Raw genomic sequence first — 22,386 nt, forward strand, 5'->3', positions numbered from 1 at the left:
CACTAAATATACTTAAATGTTTCGTGATCATCACTATAATACGAAAAACTTTTGTGTGTAATTGTAAGACCCCATGTAATATTAACCTAAATTATAGGGGCATTTCAAAATAGACTTGGTCAATAACCAAAGTGTTTTGAAAAACTCTCGTATTATAGTTGTTGAATAAAAACCCAATTTTCATTTATTATTATCAATAAGTATATAGGTATTACATTAATATTGGGTAGAGATATTTCCATATGTTTCACTTAAAGTCAAGTCCACATTTGCAAGAAGATATTTGTAGCTTGTGTCTAGGGGGATGGGAAGCAAACTCAATGGTTGAGTGGACACGGGAAGGCACCTTACCAAGTCAAGCCGAGTTAATACCTGCAAGTCAATTGGGGCACGCGTTGGAAGACAAATCACCATATTAAGTCTATGTCAATAGTTGCGTTGAAAGGCAAATCATCATATGAAGTCTAAGTCACAAGTCTTCGCGATCTCATCCATTAGTTTCCGCAATATTCATTGATTTATTACTTGTTTACTTGGACCACTGAATAAGAGTCGGTTGTACGTTGTACAATTTTTTTTCTTCTTTTTTTAGAAAATTTGGTATAGTCCAATTCTGATGACATAAGTGAAATTGAACCTATATCTAAGAGCTCCTTTCAAAGAAAAAACATAAAAATGGTAAAATAAAGTAATTGAGCAATTAAAAAAGCAAAAGGAAAAAAAAAATTACCGTTTGTTGACGTTTGAGTTAAATGTGGATGTGCAAAGACTTAAAAGTCTAGTTTACACTCGAGTATGTAGACTTAACAGTCTTTTTGTGTGAGTCAATCATCATGAGTTGGCATATGAAGACTTCAAAGTCTACTTGAAGATAGCTGTCCACAGCAAGCTCCTTGCCCATCGTGACAAATTCCGAAGATGGACCAATGCTCAATAGGATTTAAATAGGATAATTAGTTGATTTAAGGAATACCGCTTTTTCACGTGTTATTTTTTTATTGACTGGTGAAATATGTGTTTCCATAGATCTCACATTGATTGTCTTAGTAATTTCCTTTGCATCTAAAGAAAATTTATTTAACCCTAACAATTTTTTTTACTCCATCTTGAAACGTTTCCCCTTAAACTTGTTTGCCACACTAATCACAAGGTATACTAGTAAATGTTTCAAACCACCTAGGATAATTTTTTCAAGCATTATTGTGGAGATAGCAAAATAGTGTTATTCCCGTTACAAGAAATGTTTTTCCTTTCTGAATGATAAATTCAAATGTATTTGAAATTGAATCTACATATACAGGTTGGTTGTCCACATGGCATGGTATGAGAGCATCATTGAGTTGTCACTATTCAGCAAAACTGCATGCTATGTCACCGAACGTACACAATTCTTTTTATATTAAAAAATTAACCAAAATTTTAAAAATAGTACTTTTATTATTTTATCGAAATTAAAAAAAATAGTACTTTTTATTCCTGCATCTTACTTTTTAACTCATGCGTCATCATTAATTTGGTGTCTATAAGTTATGATGGAACAATTAGAGTGTACTTAATTTAATTACCTCCATAATGATTTGTATTCTTGTTTGTAAGAACTTAGAATTGCACCTTGACATTCTAGTCTCATTGTGATTGACGTGTGATTTCCATAACATTAATTTTGCATTGTATATAGCAGATAATTTCCTCCTTTATATGGTTTTGTCTTGTATGAATGTGTGGCTCTGCTTTAGCTAAACCGTGTTTTTCTTTGTAAAGGCTTTCTTCCTTTTCCCTATATATATATATATATATATCTGATGCAAGCTAGCATATATGAGAGACAACCATACATCAATATATACTTGCAGTGTTTTTGATCAATTAACATGAAGGGCGATGGAAGATGCTTGAAACTCTTTCTTGCATTATCGATCCTTTTCCTACAAGACGTAAAAGGAGGAGAAGTTGGCCACAGCCACCGCCACCGCCACAGCCACAGCCTCAGAGATGCTAAAGTGACAGTGAGGTGCATGGAGAGGGAAAGGCAAGCACTACTTGCATTCAAACGTGACCTGGTGGGTGAGTCCAATCAACTCTCTTCTTGGGGTTCAGAAGTCGAAAAACAAGATTGTTGCAGATGGGAAGGAGTCTATTGTAGCAACCAAACTGGCCATGTGATTCAACTTCATCTTGGATATTCTTTCCATGATGAGATGTTTCAACATGATGCTCTTGGATATTCTTTCCAAGGTAAGATGATTAGTCCTAAACTGATTGAGTTGCAGCATTTACAATATTTGCACCTTGAATCCATTGATTTCAATGAGAGCCAAATTCCAGATTTCATTGGTTCTCTAACCACTCTAAGAAACCTCAGTCTCAGTTCCTGTAATTTGGTTGGTCAAATTCCAAGTTCGTTTGGAAACCTCACGCAATTGCAGCATCTCGACCTCAGCTATAATCAGCTTCAAGCAGAAAATCTCAATTGGCTTGGAAACCTCACGCAATTGCAACATCTCGACCTCAGCTCTAATCAGCTTCAACCAGAAAATCTCAATTGGCTCCCTGCTCTTTCTTCTTTAACGTATTTGGACCTTGCATCCATTGATTTCAATGACAGCCAAATTCCTGATTTCATTGGTTCTCTAACCAATCTAAGAAACCTCAGTCTCAGTTCCTGTAATTTGGTTGGTCAAATTCCAAGTTCGTTTGGAAACCTCACGCAATTGCAGCATCTCGACCTCAGCTATAATCAGCTTCAACCAGAAAATCTCAATTGGCTCCCTGCTCCTTCTTTAACGTATTTGGACCTAAGCGGAGCCAATCTCAGTACTGTTTTGGACCTTTCATTGACTAATTTCAATGGGAGCCAATTTCCAGATTTCATTGGTTCTCTAACCAATCTAAGAAACCTCAGACTCTCTTCCTGTAATTTGGTTGGTCGAATTCTAAGTTCGTTTGGAAACCTCAAGCAATTGCAAAATCTCGACCTCAGCTATAATCAGCTTCAACCAGAAAATCTCAATTGGCTCCCTGCTCTTTCTTCTTTAACGGATTTGGACCTAAGCGGAAACAATCTCAAGATCTTGTTTTGATTGGCGAAGCGATTAATAAGCTCCCTAAACTAGTAGAGTTGACCTTGGTGAACTGTAGTCTTCCTCCTCCTCCTACTCCAATTCTTTCCACTACTCTTTACAAAACAAATTCTTCTACATCTCTTGCGTATGTTCGTCTCTCTGATAATCATCTCACTTCGTCAATATTTCTTTGGTTGTCCAACTACAGTACAAGCCTTGTTCGTCTTTGGTTGTCCAACAATAATCTATCCGGTTTCATTCCCGATTTCGTTGGAAATATGAGCTCTCTTGTGGATCTGGATCTCTTTGACAACCAGATTGAAGGAGCGAATCCAAATTCGTTTGCAAGGCTATGTAATTTGAGAGAATTACGGCTTCAAAGAAATCATCTGAGTGGACAATTATCGAAGTTTGTTCAACTATTGCCTAGATGTGCTCAAAACTCATTATGGGATCTGGACCTCACTGAGAATGTTCTTAAGGGGTCATTAAACAATCTTACAAGCTTCTCATGTTTGCAATGGTTGAATCTTAGCGCCAATCAATTAAGCGGAAAAATACCTGAAAGTATTGGGCAAATGTCGCAACTGGAGTTTATCGATTTCAGCAAAAACTCTTTGGAAGGGGTGGTTTCAGAAACTCATTTCTCAAAACTCTCCAATTTAAATTATTTGGATTTATCCTATAACTCACTAGTTTTAAATTTCCATTCTGATTGGGTTCCTCCCTTCCAGTTGTGGAGCATAAATTTGGCGTCCTGCAAGGTCGGTCCTCTTTTCCCAAAATGGCTTCAAACTCAAAATGATTCTTTCAAGCTTGATATTTCAAATGCTGGAATTTCTGATATTCTTCCAAGTTGGTTTTGGAGTAATTTTCGTAACACAGAGATTATTAATCTCTCACAGAACCTAATCAGAGGAATATTTACAAATTTGCCAGTGGAGTTTGCAAATTCCCCAGAACTACATTTGAGTTCGAACCAAATAGAAGGTCCAATTCCCTCAACTCTATCACAAGCCTCCTATCTGGATCTCTCCAATAATAACATTTCAGGGTCTCTTTCTTTCCTGTGCGCAAGTGCAGGTATGATTTTAGCCTATCTTAATCTTTCAAGCAACAGTTTTGCTTTGGAGAACTTCCAGATTGCTGGAGCCATTTGGAGAATCTAGTCATGCTTGATTTGAGTAACAACGCTTTTTCCGGAAAAATTCCCATGACAATTGGCTCTTTATTTCAAATGCAAACATTGAAATTAAGAAGCAACCGATTTGTTGGAGAATTGCCTTCAACGTTGAAGAACTGCACAAGTTTAGAAGTTATTGATCTGGGAGATAATAAATTATCAGGACCAATACCTACATGGTTAGGTGTGAGCTTCAAGAATTTGGTTATCCTTATGTTTTCCAATAATCACTTCAATGGAAGCATGCCCTCAAAATTATGCCATCTAACATACATTAAAATTATGGATTTCTCTATGAACAACATCTCTGGAAGCATACCCAAATGCCTCAACAATTTGACTACTCTGTCTCAAAAAGGAACTCCAAGTCTATCCAGCACACATACTTATGACATATATAGGGATCATCAAAGAGTTGGTAATACTAATTATGAGGATGATGCAAGCTTCATATGGAAAGGAAGAATGCAGACATACAAAAGCACTTTGGGCCTTGTGAAGAGAATTGATCTCTCAAGCAATAGATTAACAGGGGAGATTCCATGTGAAATCACTCATCTTGTTGAGTTGGTTTCTTTAAACCTTTCAAGAAACCGGTTAACAGGTCAAATAACTCCAGAGATTGGAAACTTGCAGTCATTGGATTCGCTTGATTTATCAAGAAACCATATAGATGGAGGAATTCCGACAAGCCTTGCTCAGATAGATCGTCTTAGTTTCTTGGACTTGTCGTATAACAGCTTGTCTGGAAAAATACCAACAGGCACTCAGGCTCCAAGGCTTTGATCCCTCTGTTTATGTTGGAAATCCTCAACTCTGTGGAGCTCCGCTTAAAAAGATGTGTGCCGATCAAAATGAGAAAACTGACTTGAGCAATCAAGAGGATAAGGATGAGCTTATAACACTAGGATTTTACATCAGTATGGGGCTTGGCTTTGCTGCTGGATTTTGGGGAGTTTGTGGCACTTTGATATTCAACAGGTCATGGAGATACGCATACTTGAAGTTCTTGAATGGTTTAAATGATTGGCTTTATGTGAAGATAGCTTTGATCAAGCGGCAACTAAAGCTAGCATATGCTTAATAGATAAGCTCGCGACGGTACGCTTTCTCTCTCATCATTAATTTCGTTTTATAATTATTTTCTTATTGTATTTTTTCTTTTCTCCAAACTGACAGGTATTAATTTGTTTACTTTGATATTTAGCTGCAGCATCTAAATTAGGAGAAAAGTAGCTGTAGCTGAATGCCTCCTTCCAATTCAAGTGTTGAAGATTGCTAGTATGCGCACGCACAGGTATCTGGAGAAGAGTTTACGAGTTAAGTTGGAGTGCTTAGTAGGAATAAATATGATTTATATTAGTGTTAATTACTTGTCATAACAATTAATTCAAAGTTCTCCGATTGATGTATTTTTATTTTTATTTTGTTTATTGAGAGAAATAAACAGATCTATTCAGATCCAATCATAACAGAGGCAATTATAAAATATACATGAAGAACATTGCCCTAGAGGAGGGTTCTTGCAAACAATAAATCATACAAATAAGCAAGAACAGTGAGCAAAACTCCACTAACATTTTAATCCAAGCTCACTCCGATTAATGTATTAATTCCAGCTGTAGTGTTATTTTAATTAACTAAGCCAAAGCCAAAGAGGACTTGATTTCAAATTACAACATGTGGCTCTGTTTTGGTCATCTATTTGCAACGTACAGCTTCTCCTTGTAAATTCGGGGTCAGCTTCTCCTTGTAAATGTGTGGCTCTGTTTTGGTCATTCTTTCCTTTCATAATTCAACATCTTATTCTGGGCACATGGTAGAAGATGCCTTTTTGTAGACAGACTTTTTGTATTTGGTCAGGCTTGCAATGCTCTATTTTGTGGATTTTAAGATTGTATTAGGCTTACTTGTGAGCTGCAAAATGCTTTGTACCAAAGTTTATGTATAAAATGCGTGCTAAATCTTGTGTGTGGAGTACAAGATTGAAAGTCTTCTTGGAAAAGCAATCACAAGCATTCTCTCTTTTCAGTTTGTAGAAATGTTCAAGTTCTTGCCCATTACTTGCAGATATATAGTGTTGTGTAGCATAAAGGCTCCATCATATTCAATTCCATCAAGGCCTGAAGGCCAATCACTGCTTTCTCTTGGATATTACCAACATTTGTAGAGCCATAATGAAAACTTGGTAGGCAAACCCAAATACTCGCATTGACCATTTGCTTAAATTTGATAGGCTAGCAAGAGGCTTGTAGCTCAAGCGGTTAAAAGCATCTATCCCTGCACTCAAGTTCCTAATGTGATTCCCTCCTCCCAATATTGCTTGTAACAAAAAACAAACAAAAAACTAGATAGGCCAGACCCAGATGAACCTGGTTTTCATAAACTTGTTGGTCAGCTTGATAGCGGCTAAATAAGTCCAAATTTGGTTGTGAAAGTAATGTCCACCAATTTTAGCAGGTACACCACATGCTTTGACACTAACTCCCTCCTCACTATTATTACAGTAAGGAAAATAAGCAATTGATGAGGCCCTTATTGCGACATTGAAGGAATTTCACGAGGATGTTAAAAAGTAATGAAGCCACACAAATTTTGTGCACTCAATGTTAAAAATTAGCTCAAGTAATTACAAGATATTCACATTGAATCCATACAGAAAAACCAAAAGCAGCAGATGATACACACATCAAGCACGTCTCTTACTAAGACGCCAAGAGTTAGGTTCATGGTATCTATCATATGGCGGTTCAATACGTTCTTGACGCTTGCGCTTGCTCATCTTGGTGGGATCTGCCACTTTGAAGAACCTGGGTGCCAGTTCCACGAGCCATTTGGGGTCAACGACCGTCACCTCGCGCGTGTACTCCTTTGTGGTCATAACCAGCTCATGGTAGATCACCCAATCTGGTTGTCTCTGGAAGAGGGCGCTGCTTGGGTGTATATAAACTGGTTGGTTCTCCACTAGGGTTCTATAACCCTCCTGCGGGTCCTTTCTAGCACCGTGGAAGAAAAACCCTGCCGTAATTGCCTTCCTGATCTTTGTAAAATTCTTTCCAGCACTGACAACATCTAGTTTATATCTGAAATTCACAATCTATAGTCAGAATGCAATTTCATCTTCAAATCAGAATACTCAACTTAGAAATCGTTGATCACTGTTATAAGCAACGGGTGCTAGTAGAGACATTGGCATGACAAATTTATGCTAGGTTTTTATACACAAACTTATCCTAGAGCTTACATGACAATGCTATGTCAATCAATGAAAACTGTTAACGGCGATGGTAGGATGTGTAATATGCCATCTGAATTTCCATATCAACTTTTAAAACAGTTTTGCAATATTTTGTACAAACAACACTATACCAAGAAAAACAATTGCGGTATCAAAATGCCTAACATGTCCGCACAAGAAAGCACATTTGAAGAGCATATACTGGCAATTTAGCCATACACAAAAGAGTAGTTATAATTTATAAAGATACTATACTTGACCACTGAAAAAATGGTGGAAAAAAGCACTTCTACTAATAATGCCCTGAAAACAGTGTATGTAGTAACATCAACATGACAATGCGTAATGACCTATTCGCTGCTCAGGTACCATATATCTAGATTTTAAAACACAGACTAGGCCTGAACAATATTTCAGCATTTCCATCAAGTAGAGACAGCAAAAGGCATGCCTAATTCACGACTACTGCAAAAATACAATGTACCAAACATGAGCAAACCTAGAACATTAATCTACATCTTTTAAAACCATTCATGCATATCTGAAACCAGAAAAAAAGATGCATGCAACCACGAATACACATCAAGATAAATTAGAAGAACATACTTGTCCATGATGCTGAGAAGCTGTTTTCTGACATCCTGTGCCCTCCTCAAGCATCGAGATTGAACAAAGTTCTCAAAACACCATGGCCCTGAAAAATTCTTAGCTTTCCATGCCTCATAGACTGCAAGTAAAGTCAGATGATCTCCCTCCGGCTGGAAAAACTTGGCTCTCTTCTGATCTGCCTGGGCTTGTATTTCCCTAGGCCTGTAAAAAATATTACCAGTCTGAATCATTGCAATGATGGTCAAGATCTCATCACTGCATCCAAGGTCCACACTGGCCAGTAGCATCTTAGACAAGGGTGGATCCAGAGGAAACTCAGCCATTTTCCTACCCAATTTGGTGAGAAGCCCCTCCTCGCCCAGTGCTCCTAAACTGTACAATTGTTCCATGGCAGAAATGAGTGCTTGGGGTGAAGGAGGATCCATAAAATCAAAAGACAAGAGATCATTTATCCCCATAGCTTTCATCGTAAGTGTAGTAGTCCCAAGATTTATCCTCTGGATTTCAGGAATTGAAGTAGGGGACATCTCATTGCGGTATGCACTCTCAGTGTAGAGGCGGTAACATTTCCCAGGGCCTGTACGCTCAGCACGCCCAGCTCGTTGCTTGGCTGATGCTTGGGAAATTGGAGTTATGACCAGTGAATCTAGCCCCTGCTTTGGGTTATAAACATTTTGCTTTGCAAAACCAGGATCAATGACATAAAATATCCCATCAATGGTCAGTGATGCCTCAGCAATATTAGTAGCCACAACTACTTTCCTCTTACCTGGTGGGGCAGGATCAAATATCCTTGACTGCATTTCACTAGGAAGGGCACTATACACTGGTAGGATAATCAACTCAGGGACATTTTTACCAAGACCTTTCAGCAATTGTTTCCGTTTGATCCAGAACCTGAGCAATCTTTAAGGAGGAGACGCAGGGAGCAAAATTTGCTTGGGTTCCTTCACTGCAAGGGACTCTTCTGCAGTCTTTATATTCTGAGGACCTGCACAGTACAAAAACAATGGCTTTTGTTATTCCAGAGGCTGGTGATCCTTTGGGTAATTCTTTAACAGCTCATGCCACTAACATACCAGGTTGCATTACATATCCAGCAGTGGAAGAAGGGTCTACATTCGAAATCAAGCATCACATGTTGAGTATTCTACCTACATTTCATGGGTTATCAACCGACGATCCTAACATGCACATTGCAGAATTTTTAATGGGATGCAAGAATATTTTGGTGAAAGGATTCTCAGCTGAATCTATTAAGCTTCGTCTATTTCCTTACACATTGAAAGATCAAGCAAGGAGATGGCTCCTCACACTTCCATCTGGAAGCATTAGCACTTGGAACCAACTCAGTGAAAAATTCTTAAACAAGTATTATCCAGCTTCAAAGACTCTCGACATGAGAACTCAAATTTTATCTTTTGCCCAAAAACCAAATGAAGAGTTTCATGAGGCGTGGGAACGGTTTAAAGAGTTGAATAGAAAATGTCCACATTCTGGTATTAGCAGTACGGATCATGTGCATATATTTTTCAGAGGGTTAAATATGACAACAAAAACTCTTGTCAACGCTTCATGCGGAGGATCATACAAGGATAAAAATGCACAAGAGGCTTGTTTATTATTTGAAAAAATGGCAGCAGATACACAGCAATGGGCAGTTGAGCAGCCACAATCAAGGTCTGTTTTTGAGATATCTAATGGTTCTCCATATATGTCGGCACAAATTGAAAAAATGGAGAAAAAGCTTGAAAGATTTGATGAAAAATTTGACATGTTATTACAAAGAATTCCAGGTTCACAGGTTGCTGTACAGCAACCTTTACCAGCTGCTTGTAGCATTTGCAATGTGACAACCCATGATTTTTTGAGCTGTCCGCATAAAGATGCTTATCCGGAATTTGCAGCGGAACAAGTTAATGCATTTAATAATTTTCAGCGTCCACGATATGACCCGTATTCAAATGTTTACAACCCGGGTTGGAGAGATCATCCTAATTTTAAGTGGGACAGAGATCAGCCTGCAAGGCCACAATTTCAACAACAGGTACAGCAAACTGCTGCGCCTAAGGCTGCTTGGGAGGTTGCAATTGAAAAATTAGCAAATGCCACCAGTCAAGAATTCCAAAATCTGCAGGCAACAGTGAAAAACATAGAAAAACAAATGGGGCAGATTGCATTCCAAGTTTCAGAAAGAGCACCAGGTACATTTCCTAGCCAAACGGAACATAATCCAAGGGGAGGCGCAGATTGTAAGGCAATTCGAGTTCTACGTTCGGGTAAAAGTTATGACAATAGAGGTGAAATTTGTGTTGGAAATTCGCAGGCAGCATCACAGCCACAAACAGATTCAGGAAATTTTGCAGAATCTGATATTGTTATAGATTCTACAGAGTCTATGGGCAGATCTGAAAACAGTGCAAAAATTGCTGCAGAAACTGCAGAACGTGTTTATGTGCCTCCAATGCCTTATCCCGAAAGGTTGAAGCCCAAAGTTAAAGATCAACAGTTGACAGATTTTATGAAGACATTGGCCAAAGTTCAGATCAATCTCCCATTGATTGATGCAATTAAGAACATTCCATCTTATGCCAAGTTTTTGAAGGATGTTTGCACAAAGAAAAAGAAGCTCGTGGATTTTGAAAAAGTTATTCTTACAGAACAGTGCAGCGCAGTTTTATTACACAAACTGCCTCCAAAGAAACAAGACCCAGGGAGTTTTACAATTTCATGCACAATTGGAAATTCTAATTTTAAACGTGCTTTAATTGATTTGGGTGCCAGTATTAATTTAATGCCTTTTTCTGTTTTTCAGAGACTAGGACAAGGAGAAATCAAGCCTACATCAGTTATTCTACAACTGGCAGACCGTTCAGTTGCTTACCCTAGGGGAATTATTGAAGACCTCATTATTAAAGTGGATAATCTCTACCTTCCTGCAGATTTTGTGGTCTTGGATATGGATGAAGATATGCAAACACCGATTATTTTGGGGCGTCCATTCATGGCTACTGCTCGAACCTTAATTGATGTTGAGGCTGGAACACTCACACTTAGAGTGCAAGATCAGTCCGTTGTTTTCAGTTTATTCGAAATAACCAAAAGGCCAACTGATGTGCAAGATTGTATGCGTGTTGACATGTTAGACAGCTTAATGCATGCTGAATTTATGCCCCGTTTGACATCAGATCCATTGTTAAAGGTGTTGCATGGGTTGGAGAATAGAAACACTGAAGATGAAGAGGTTTTTGAGTATGTTTCAGCTTTGGAAAGTGTTCCTTTTCTACACCCCCGTTGGAGGCACGTTTTTGAGAGTTTAGGGGAACCGAAAAAACCATTGCAGCCTTCTAAAGTACAGCCACCTAAACTGGATTTAAAAGTACTGCCAGGACACTTGAAATACGCTTATCTGGGTGCAAATTCTTCACTGCCAGTTATTATAGCTGCTGACTTATCATCACCAGAAGAAGAAAAATTGCTGCGTATTTTAAGAAATTATCAAGATGCAATCGGTTGGACTATAGCAGACATTAAAGGGATCAGCCCTACAATTTGCATGCACCGAATTCTGATGGAAGATGGAGTAAAGCCCACCATTGATGCTCAACGTCGTTTGAATCCAATTATGAAAGAAGTTGTTCGTACTGAGGTTATGAAGCTTCTAGATGCTGGGATGATCTATCCTATTTCAGATAGTAAGTGGGTTAGTGCAACTCAAGTGGTGCCCAAGCGTTCTGGAAAGTACAGTTGTGAAGAATGATAATAATGAACTTGTGCCTACACGTTTGACTACTGGGTGGCGTATGTGTGTTGATTACAGAAAGATCAATGCGGGCACTAGAAAGGATCATTTTCCATTGCCTTTCACTGATCAAATGTTGGAAAGGTTGGCTGGTCGTGCGTTCTATTGTTTCTTGGATGGATATTCAGGGTACAACCAGATTCCAGTTGCACCTGAGGATCAAGAAAAGACAACCTTTACATGTCCTTTTGGGACTTTTGCATATCGAAGAATGCCCTTTGGTTTGTGCAATGCTCCTGCAACGTTTCAACGATGCATGATGAGCATATTTTCCGGATTGGTTGAACAGGTAGTTGAAGTGTTTATGGATGACTTTTCTGTTTTTGGGGATTCTTTTGATGAATGTTTGAACAATTTATCCTTAGTTCTTGACAGATGCATTAAGACAAACCTTGTTTTAAATTGGGAAAAGTGTCATTTCATGGTTAAGCAGGGGATTGTCCTAGGCCACTTGATTTCTAACAGGGGTATTGAGGTTGATAAGGCCAAAATTGATGTAATTGCAAAGCTGCCACCACCGACAGCTGTTAAAAGTGTTCGATCTTTTCTTGGTCATGCTGGGTTTTACAGACGGTTTATCAAGGATTTCTCCAAGATTAGCCGACCATTGTGTAATTTATTGGCTAAGGATGCTCCTTTTGTCTTTGATGATGCTTGTTTGGAGGCTTTCAACAAGTTAAAGACACTCCTCACTACAGCACCCATTATTGCAGCACCTAATTGGAGTTTACCTTTCGAATTGATGTGTGATGCTTCAGATTACGCAGTAGGAGCGGTTCTTGGACAGCGGAAAGATAAGCTTCCCCAAGTCATTCATTATGCTAGTCGAACTCTCAATGATGCACAGCTGAACTATGCGACCACAGAGAAGGAATTGTTGGCAGTTGTTTTTGCATTAGAAAAATTTCGGTCTTACTTAGTTGGAGCTAAGGTGATTGTTTACACAGATCATGCAGCTTTGAAGTATTTGTTGTCGAAGAAAGACGCTAAGCCTCGATTAATTCGTTGGATTCTTTTACTGCAAGAGTTTGACTTAGAAATCAGGGATAAGAAGGGTAGTGAAAATGTTGTGGCTGATCATTTGTCCAGGTTGATTGTGCCAATTTCTGCTGAAGATGACTTGCTGCCTTTAAATGAAAGTTTTCCGGATGAACAGCTGTTTGCTGCCCATATCATTTCACCATGGTTTGCTGATTTAGTTAATTATTTGGCTAGAGGGGTACTTCATCCAGATTTTACTTTCCAGCAGAAAAAGAAATTTTTGGCAGAAGCAAAGTATTATTTTTGGGATGAACCATATTTATACAAATATTGTTCCGACCAAGTTATTCGCAGGTGTATTCCAGAAGAAGAGCATGAAAGTGTTTTAAAGTTTGCACATCAGTATGCTTGTGGGGGACATTTTGGCCCTAAACGGACAGCAGCTAAAATTTTACAGAGTGGATTGTTTTGGCCTACTCTCTTCAGGGATGCTAATAGTTGGTGTAGGTCTTGTGATCGTTGTCAAAGGGTGGGTAATCAGTCCAAAAGAAACGAAATGCCACAACAAAGCATATTAGTCGTTGAATTGTTTGATGTTTGGGGTATTGATTTCATGGGACCATTCCCAATGTCCCATGGCAATCAGTATATTTTGGTGGCTGTTGAATATGTCTCTAAATGGGTTGAGGCAATTGCAGCACCAACCAATCAAGGATCAGTTGTTCTGAAATTCCTCCAGGGGGTAATTTTTCCACGATTTGGAACACCACGTGTCATTCTAAGTGATGGGGGTAAGCACTTTGTTAATAGATCGTTTGCTACGTTGCTAGCTAAGTATGGGATCACCCATCGTGTTGCTACTCCTTATCATCCACAAACATCAGGACAGGTTGAAGTTTCAAATAGAGAAATCAAGCGAATTCTTGAAAAAACAGTTAGCTCTACTCGAAGAGACTGGAGTTTGAAATTGAGTGATGCTCTCTGGGCATACAGAACAGCATTTAAAGGCCCAATTGGGATGTCCCCATTTCGGCTGGTTTATGGTAAGGCTTGTCATTTACCTATGGAGCTAGAGCATAAGGCATTTTGGGCTATTAAAGAGTTGAATTTTTCTTATGATTCTGCTGGAGAAAAACGTAAATTGCAGATTAATGAGCTTGAGGAAATTCGTAATGATGCTTATGAGAGCTCGCGCATTTACAAAGAAAAAACCAAGACATTTCATGACAATCAGATTCTCAGAAAGAATTTTCATCCAGGGCAAAAAGTTTTGTTATTCAGTTCAAGGTTGAAGTTGTTTCCAGGGAAGTTAAAGTCTCGTTGGAATGGCCCCTATTTGGTTACTAAGGTTTATCCTCATGGGGCGGTTGATATTACAAGTGAAATTAATGGCAACACATTCAAAGTGAACGGTCACAGGCTAAAACCATATTTGGAGTCACCCTTCGATATTGCACGCGAGTCACTGACTCTGAAGGAACCAGTGATCTGACCACCAGGCTTCTGCAACGTCTAGCTACAGACTTAAAATAAAGCGCTTATTGGGAGGCAACCCAATTTTTCTAAACTCTTTACTTCTTTTATTTTTAAAACTAAACAAAAACAAAAAAATACAAAAATATTTGTTTCTGTTTTTCCTTTTCTAGTTATTTTCTTTCTACTCCTAACACATATTTGATTCAATGCAGGACAAACAACAATCAGCAGCAAACATCAAAAGCAAAAAATCCTAGGCTGGAATCCTGCACCCAGCAGCAAGTCTACACTGGGAAAGACACAACAATCAGCAGCAAACATCAAAAGCAAAAACATCCTAGGCTGGAATCCTGCACCCAGCAGCAAGTCTACACTGGAATCATGCACCCAGCAGCAAGTCTACCAAATTTCCAACAACAACATTTGCAGGGATTCGAAATTTTACCTATGAGCTGCACGGATTGGGGGTCCTCAGGGCTTTGTGCAGTTTTGTCCTTTGAGCTTGTGTGCTGACTGCTTTCTCTTGGATCTGCAACCTTCCTACACTGTGCACATGTCGAAATTATACACACACATCTATACATCAACCACAGCTCCCAAATCAGGACCCAAAATAAATTCTGGAATTAATCTTACCTTCAGTTGGATGAGAGCCACAACGAGCTGCGTTTTCTAACTTTCTCGCAACCAATAGAGATGGGGATGGGCAAAGGAGATCCGCGTGTCTCTGAGATAGCCACAAGTGGGTGCCGGGAAGAAGAATGGGTAACAATGAGATAGCTTTGTTCCGGTCCAATCAATCATCACCTTACGGAGTTATGGAGGATGGTGAGGAAAAAAGAGCTGCTGGTTTCGGAGTTTACAGAAGACGAGAGGGACTGTGGGTTTGAGAGAAATGACGAAGAAACAATGGAGATGGAGTGGACAGCTCAGTTTGTGAAAAGGAACTGACACCGCAGCTACTATCCCATTATATTGTATCTGTTGCTTACATATGACAAAAGCGTGGGGTTGGAGGAGTTGGTCAGCGCCTCTTTGCACGCACCCAGCTCCCTGGTCCTGCCTTCGAATCTCCAAAGTGTCCAGTTCCGGGTATTTTCCTTCCTCTTCTATTTCCGTTCCTTGTTTTTCTATTTTCCATTTCTTGTTTTACTATTTGTCTTTTCTAGTTTCTTCTCTTAGGATATTTTCTTTCTCTTTTATGTTTCGCCTCTATTTTCTAGGAGTTAGTCATTTGGTTTCTGTTTTGTTTCGCCTATTTATTTTCCACTCCTTGAGGACAATGTGTGCTTTAAGTTTGGGGGTGGGAAAGTAAATTTTAGATTTTTCATTTTTTTAGTCTTGTTTAAAATTTTCGTTTTTAAGTTAATATCCATAGATTATTTTACACTTTAGAACAAATAGACATGGTGAAGATTAGTCCCACAATAGAGTCTTTTCTGTTTATTGTTGCTTAGACACTAATTCATGAATTATACTTTGAAATTTACACATCACACCAACATGGTTTGTGGGGAGTGAGATTGAAATACTTAATGTTTGTCTCAGTGTGTTTTAATTTCTGTTTAAAAAATAAAAAAATAAAAAATAAAGTTAGTATGTGTTATAAAGTAATAATTGCCTCACCCGAAGCTTTGCTAGTAATGGGCGATCCTGCCTAATCGTGTGATTCTTGAGTAAAGCGGTAGAGTTTTGGCATGAGGCAGGGTGGTTAGTTGGTTCCGTAGCCGTTTCAGCTTGAGTTAATAAGTCCTTAGGGGTGTTCTACACCTAATGCCCTAAAGCCTTAGTGGTTTGGGAGTCATTGACATAAAGCTCGTTACATGGGTTGGATCGAAAGCTTAAGGGAACCGACATTGCACAACCACTCACTGTTACTATAAAAAAAAAAAAAAAAAAAAAAAAAAAGAGCAAGTCGAAAAAGAAAAAAATGTGTGAAGTAAGTGTGTGAAGTTTGAATAAGAGGGATAAGAGGTAAGGGTTTTAGTCGAGTCTCCTTAACTATGATGGTTCACCTTACACCGAATGAAGTTTGTGAATTCTTTTCTAATTGATTCTAAATAGCTTAGACTCTGTGGTGGGATTAGTTGGATCTTTTGAAAAGATGTTCTAGTTTTTAAAATTTGCTATGGATTGCAACTTGAAGGTGGAAATTTTGTCTTGGTTAAGTTTTATTTAGGTGTCTAGTTTGTTAAGTTTTTATTTTTGTTTGAGTCTTGTTTTGCTTGAGGACAAGCAAAAAGCTAAGTTTGGGGGTATTTTGATGCGCATATTTTATATTATATATTTAACCCCATTTTTAATATAGTTTGGTTAATATTTTGGAAGAATTTTGATACTTTGAATTATATTTCTATTATAGGACTTTCGACTCCCTCTGGAGCAAAACATAATCAAATGGACGAATTTTGGAGTAATTCCAGTTGGAGGACGTTTGTGAGTCACTTGGCTTGATCGTATCAAAATTTAAGACTTTTCTACCAAGCGGTTATTTTCTGGCGATAAAATAAAGGAGCAGTGCGTGCTGGAATAATGACGATTTGGGCTTTTATTGTGTTTTGGAGCCCAAGATGACCTCAGATGGGTTCGTGGCCTTCTGGAGAAGTGTTCGGAACGTTTTTATCTTTAAAACGAGCTATCTTGGGCCAGATTTGGAGGAGATTTGAGACCAAAACGTGGCTGGGCAGATTTGGGCAGATTCTCCTAATCCAATTTGGATTTTATATCCTAGTATTATCTTATTTTAACCTAGTTTCCTTGTGGGGATTGGGCAGCTAGGTTTTGGGGGTATTTAAGCTCCTTTTCACAGCAATTTAAACGACGCCCTTTTGACTTCTCTTTTGGGTTTTGAACGCGACTTTTGCTAGGATTTTGGAAGAACTTATACTTCAAGGTGTTTTCGATCTTTATTATTTTAATGAAGAACTTGATTATTTTTATTGTGAACATGCGTAACTAACTCTCTTTTGCTAGGGTGAGGCCACGAGCCTTAGCAAGAATATGTAGTTTCTGTCCAATTTGCTTATGATTATATGCATGCAGGTTTTCGAATTATTCATCACTGGGTTAAACTATCTAAGTGTCTTGATGCTTGATCACCATTAGGATGTTTAGAAAAGTAATTTGATGCAGTTTTGGTCGGAGGTCGGTCCCAAATTGACGAAGGCTTCTTGTGATTAATATGTGCAAGTTCACTTAGGATGAATACCACGTCTTAAGGGTTGCATGGTTTTTCAAAAGGTTTCATAGAACTTAATGAGTCATGTATGTTTAGATTTGATCCGAATACCACAGACGGATTGCATGTGTGATATACGCTCTATGTTGGGGGTCCAAGTAGGCATATATTAGGAATACCTAACCTTCGAAATATGCATGTATAGGTCATAAGTAATTGGGGGAACTATATAGAATTGTTAAGGTGACGGCGGATCCCTAGTGCTTTCTTAATTTGATTTCTAAAAACACAACTGTTTCTTTTACTCTTATCTTTAATTTTGCATATTGCCTTATTTTTATTAGTTAAATTCCTTTTAATTTAAGGTCTTCAAATCAAACATCTCAACTTTCTCTTTTACAATAATTAATTAGAATTTGGTTGCTACGAGTTATTTAATAATCCCTGCGGAGAACGACCTTGCGAGAATCATTTATACTACAATAACCTTGTCATTCTTGCAAGTTTTGTAGGAGTTTTAACCCTGTTTGCGCAGGTACTAAAAAGCCTATCAGTCACCTTCAGGTTCTGTCAAGTGTATTTGTAGAACAGTTATTAGGGATGCATCAAGGTAGTCACTTTCCGGCTGTTTAGTGTAGAGTATCTCTACAGGAAAAGTTCTCCCAGGGATAGTGAACATGTTACAGTTGAAGAAATAACCGGAAAACTTCTCCGCATCCAAAGTAGCAGATGTGACAATCAAACGAAGGTCTGGTCTCCGCTTCACAAGTTTCTTCAGTAGTCCAAAAAGAACATCTGTGTGGATTGTCCTCTCATGAGCTTCATCAAGCAAGACCACAGAATACTGAGAAAGGTTCTCGTCAATCAAAATCTCCCTAAGACGCATACCATCAGTCATGTACTTGATGACAGTATCCGGACCAGTGCAATCCTCAAAACGAATTACATAGCCAACTTCCTCTCCTAAACGACAACCAAACTCTTCAGCAACCCTCTTGGCCACGGACATGGCAGCCACCCTACGTGGCTGTGTACAACCAATCTTACCCATTGTCGCGTAACCCACTTCTGCAAGATACTGCGTTACCTGTGTTGTCTTACCCGAACCAGTCTCACCAATGACAACAAGCACTTGGTTCTCGTGCACCGCTGCAATCAATTCTTTCTTCAGCTTGTAGATAGGCAAGCTCTGCCTCTGTTCCTGGATTGAGAGTTTAGACCTCTGCCCAAAACTGATGGTTTTCCCAAAAGCATCCTTCTTCCACTCAGGCATATCATATGCCGACAAACCAACACCTCTAAGTTCCTGTGCAAGATGCCTCTCATCAGTCTCTGGCATTGGATCTTCCCAGGGACGATTGAGATCCTTTGGGATAGAATCCAACATGTTTCTTTGCTGCTGCTCACACACTTCTCTACGCTCCTTAATGAGTGCAGACTGAAGAGCAGCTGCACGACATAGTGACCCTTCTGGATTCTTAAAGATTTTCACAGGTGACATATCAACAGAATACCTGCTCTGTCCATTTAAAAAGGCTGGCTCATCCTCATTGAGCTCAAGCTCAAGCTCTTCCTCAGCTCCCTCTTCTTGATAAAGCATCCCATCGGTTTCCTCATCATACATAGGATACTCTGTAACACCCAAAACACCTGAGGCAATCAACTGTTTGGCTTCCCACTTCTCTGGCGAGCTCATTCTCTTCAATGGCCGGCGTGCTGGGCCAACATCATCCTCTTCCACAATCCTAATCCCAGAAAGACCAGTCCTAGTCACAGGTCCGTCCTTCGAAAAAGATGGGTTCGTCCTAAGAGCATCATCCTCTGAGCTCTTCTTCAAGGGGAGCAAATGCTTCCCTGTATGTTGATCAACGTCCCTCATTGCAAGGCTCAACTTCTAACCTGAAATTGAAATCACCTTCACATAAACTTCCTGATCCCTCTTCACCACATCCTTAGCATTGCTAATTCGCCGAGTTGCCATTTGTGAAACGTGAACCAGACCCTCCTTCCCTCTTAAATCATTCAACTGAACAAAGCAACCTGTGTCCATCACTCTCGAAACCCTGCCCTTATAAACCTGATACAATTCGGGCTCATCTGAATGGTTCTGGCCATTCTGCCGATCCCTATTACCTCTCCTATCATCACCATCTTCCTTAACATCTCCATTGTCTTCATACCCATCTCTCTTATGCTTATTGTATTGAACTGTATGCCTTCCCCTGTCGTAACCATCAACATTATAATGTGTATCTCTACGCCTCTCATCTCTATCATACCTTTCCCTTCGCCTTTCCCTCCCGTCTCTATCTCTACCTCCTCTGTGTCTATCTCGATCTCTATCTCTATCTCCTTCCCTATATCTATCACTACCTCTACGCCTATCTTCTTCTCGCTCTTCGTCTTGTTCTTCTCTTCTGTTTCGCTTTTCCTTGGTCTCCATCTCAATTTCCTTCTCGATGTCCTTGACTCTATCTTTATTATCGGCGACAGCCAAAGCCTTAAACTTGGTCTTCCTACCATCAGAAGCGCTCTCTTTCTTCGAGTCCTTCTCCGGCTTTGGCTTCGGTGGAAGAATAGCGTGAATGATAGTGAGGAGTGTACGGACAAAGTAATCGGGCATCTCGGCACCGTTTTTCTTTAATTTGGTGTCGAACTCGTCCACCGTCTCGCAGTTTCGTCCCAACTCAGTGATGAACTCCGCCAGAACTTTGTCCCCAACCCCTATATGGGCTTCGAGCTCTGAACAGACCTTGGAAACCAAGGAAAGGTACTCGAGCTTCTTCAAACCATCGTCAGTGGCAGCCATTATGAACCTGCACAGGCCCTATTCATATTCAACACAAAAAATTCATATCAACGGAAATTTCAAAATTTATGAGAAGATCATTGCTATATACTTTTAATCAGTAGCATAAAGTTCAAAATTCATGAATGATAAATTTATCACAATAAAGAAACAATTTCTACAACTTCAAACCCACCCACCAAAAAATGAAATTTAAATCTAAAATTGCATACCAGGAGGATCTGGAGAGTTAATTCAACTAATAATAAAGTAAACTTGGAATGCCAAAAAAAATTCAACTAAAACCCTAAAACCCAGGAAATAAGAAACGGAAGAGAATAAAAAAGAAATATGAAACAAAATCAAGGAAACTGATCGTTGCTAGAGGGTGGGGGTTCAGTGGATCTTAAATCTGTGATGAGATGGGGTCCAAGATTAGAATATATTGCAGTAAGACATCATACTTGGGATGAGATGAGATCGAAGATGGTTGGGCATCAACCGTTGTCACTGTCGAGAGAGAGGAAAGCCGAGCAATATGTATACGGGAGGAAGACGGCGTCGAAAAATGGAGGAGTTCACGGTTGAGATGGGCGGATTGTTCGTGGCTGACGGCTGGAGCGTTTTCTGTTTCAGAAATAATCTCAACTGAGATGAGGGATTTTAGCGATTAGGGTTGAGAACTTGAGTTGGAGTGCGCCCGGTGTATCGATACGCCTAAATTTGGGACCTGTGAAACTAGAGAAACTAATATAATAATAATATCATTTATTTTTCCAAAGCAAAAAACTTATAAGTTAAAATTTTAATCCGACAAAATATAATAAATTATAGAGAAACTTTAGAAAATAGAAGAATATTAGGTATGAAATAAAAAAATGAGGAAAATTTTCTAAAATATAGTTAGTGGAGATTTTTTTTATACAAACATTAATCTAGTTTTTTTTATTTTTATAATCATTCTAGGCCTACTTTGATTTATATTTTTTTACAACAAATAGGATATTGTCACATGAGTTGATCTATAGTATTTTTTACTACTTTTTGTTAGGTTATTTTTAATTTAAATATTCACAATAATAAAATACTCCCTTTCATTGAGAAATTGTTATGCATAAAATCGTATACATACCGCATTGTATTGAAATGTTATATGGCTAAAAAAATTAAACTGTTATGTTTCGAGAATTTTAAATAAACATTCATCTTAGAAACGATATATCATGCATAAACATAGCGTCCATGGAAGAATCCCATTGTGGAGGCTCATGACCAACTATCATTTGTATGAAATTACTATTTCGGTTAGGATAATTGATGATCATCAATATCAATCATAATATTTAAATTTCTTTTTTTTTTCTTTTGGATAAAATTATGTTTCTAAAGCATCAACATTGTCATCAAACAATATTAATCATTCCAGCATATATTAGTGACTAAGCTCTTCTAAGTATCTTGCAATTATCATATAAGGAGTTAGTAATCACAGAGGAAAATATGCAATTTATATCTTCTGTCTTGGCAATTGCATTTTACATACGTTTTCAACACTATGGTTCCATTCCTATGTAAAGAGGATCTTAATATATGTAAATTAAAAGATTTTGGTACCCATTTGTGAGGTTTTGTAACTGCATTACAACATTATGGTTCACCTTAATCTATAATGTTGTGAATTTCCTTTTTAGAATGATATGGATCCATATTACAAGAAAATAGAAAATGATAGACCTTAGGAATGTAAAATGGGGTCCTTATTCTAGTAAGAAGAGATTTACAAGATTAAGGATCGGTGTTACAAGTATTTGGATACAAGGGTAGCATAATGCCGTAAACAAGGTCTCTAAATTGCTAAGTTACAACATTAAGGATTCGTGCTACAATGGTTTGGACGTAAGAGTTCCATAAAATTGTAAAGTGGATCCTTAATCTCGTAGCTTACAACATTTGGGTTATCATTTATGGTTTTTTGCACCATGATTACAAGTTTCAAGTTGTTCCTAATTCATAATCTTGTAATACCCTAATTTACAATAGAAAGGATCCCTCTTACAACTTTAAGGTAA

At 38.5% G+C, this 22,386-nt stretch overlaps 4 protein-coding genes, 1 non-coding gene and 1 pseudogene across 8 annotated transcripts; 3 read left to right on the plus strand and 3 right to left on the minus strand.

The window, feature by feature from the left end:
• Nucleotides 1-1,814: 1,814 nt before the first annotated feature.
• On the plus strand, nt 1,815-6,076 carry LOC103331134 (receptor-like protein EIX2). Its single transcript, XM_089051567.1, is given in 6 exon segments — nt 1,815-2,625; nt 3,069-3,284; nt 3,357-4,189; nt 4,192-5,016; nt 5,018-5,346; nt 5,453-6,076. Coding segments are annotated over 5 exon segments (2,940 nt in total). The 5' UTR covers nt 1,815-1,871; the 3' UTR covers nt 5,330-5,346; nt 5,453-6,076.
• A 642-nt stretch (nt 6,077-6,718) lies between these two features.
• On the minus strand, nt 6,719-15,946 carry LOC107882017 (putative pre-mRNA-splicing factor ATP-dependent RNA helicase DEAH5). Of its 2 annotated transcripts, none has more exons than XM_089052517.1 (4): nt 14,988-15,946; nt 14,797-14,891; nt 8,090-9,083; nt 6,719-7,328 (listed from the first exon to the last, which is right to left on the minus strand). In XM_089052517.1, exons 3-4 carry the CDS (start codon nt 8,893-8,895, stop codon nt 6,935-6,937), a joined length of 1,200 nt encoding a protein of 399 aa, XP_088908643.1. In that variant the 5' UTR covers nt 8,896-9,083; nt 14,797-14,891; nt 14,988-15,946; the 3' UTR covers nt 6,719-6,934. The 2 variants fall into 2 exon arrangements, with proteins under 2 accessions (XP_088908643.1, XP_088908642.1); XM_089052516.1 differs by having other exon boundaries at nt 14,797-14,896.
• On the plus strand, nt 8,952-13,253 carry LOC107880149 (uncharacterized). The gene is made up of 3 exons (XM_089052320.1): nt 8,952-11,675; nt 11,773-13,113; nt 13,230-13,253. The coding sequence occupies exons 1-3, from the start codon at nt 9,102-9,104 to the stop codon at nt 13,251-13,253; spliced, it is 3,939 nt and encodes a 1,312-aa protein (XP_088908446.1). The 5' UTR covers nt 8,952-9,101.
• Nucleotides 9,489-9,593, minus strand: LOC148916914 (small nucleolar RNA R71). The gene has a single exon (XR_016127543.1). It is a non-coding gene; the product is annotated as a small nucleolar RNA R71 (small nucleolar RNA).
• Nucleotides 13,432-14,367, plus strand: LOC148916915 (uncharacterized). Its single transcript, XM_089052518.1, has one exon. It carries the CDS (start codon nt 13,432-13,434, stop codon nt 14,365-14,367), a length of 936 nt encoding a protein of 311 aa, XP_088908644.1.
• Nucleotides 15,947-17,959: 2,013 nt separating the features above from the next.
• LOC148916916 (putative pre-mRNA-splicing factor ATP-dependent RNA helicase DEAH5 pseudogene) lies at nt 17,960-21,053 on the minus strand (annotated as a pseudogene). 2 transcript variants are annotated; one of them, XR_016127035.1, is made up of 2 exons: nt 20,782-21,053; nt 17,960-20,345 (listed from the first exon to the last, which is right to left on the minus strand). The product of XR_016127035.1 is annotated as a putative pre-mRNA-splicing factor ATP-dependent RNA helicase DEAH5 pseudogene, transcript variant X2 (transcript). The 2 variants fall into 2 exon arrangements; XR_016127034.1 differs by having other exon boundaries at nt 17,960-20,356.
• Nucleotides 21,054-22,386: the final 1,333 nt, after the last annotated feature.

Source organism: Prunus mume, linkage group LG5, assembly GCF_029339155.1.
Source record: "Prunus mume cultivar Tortuosa linkage group LG5, ASM2933915v1, whole genome shotgun sequence".
Lineage (NCBI taxonomy): Eukaryota > Viridiplantae > Streptophyta > Magnoliopsida > Rosales > Rosaceae > Prunus > Prunus mume.

What these genes read in the sequence shown, in the direction of transcription:
- LOC107880149 (XM_089052320.1), top strand. Translation starts at nt 9,102, where the DNA reads ATGGCTTTTGTTATTCCAGAGGCTGGTGATCCTTTGGGTAATTCTTTA. An exon ending in GAATTCTGATGGAAGATGGA is followed by an intron (nt 11,676 to 11,772) that starts GTAAAGCCCACC and finishes CTGGGATGATCT; the next exon opens with ATCCTATTTCAGATAGTAAG. An exon ending in TTAATTATTTGGCTAGAGGG is followed by an intron (nt 13,114 to 13,229) that starts GTACTTCATCCA and finishes AGTTATTCGCAG; the next exon opens with GTGTATTCCAGAAGAAGAGC.
- LOC107882017 (XM_089052517.1), bottom strand. Translation starts at nt 8,895, where the DNA reads ATGCAGTCAAGGATATTTGATCCTGCCCCACCAGGTAAGAGGAAAGTA. An exon ending in CTTCTCAGCATCATGGACAA is followed by an intron (nt 7,329 to 8,089) that starts GTATGTTCTTCT and finishes TGTGAATTTCAG; the next exon opens with ATATAAACTAGATGTTGTCA.
- LOC148916915 (XM_089052518.1), top strand. Translation starts at nt 13,432, where the DNA reads ATGCCACAACAAAGCATATTAGTCGTTGAATTGTTTGATGTTTGGGGT.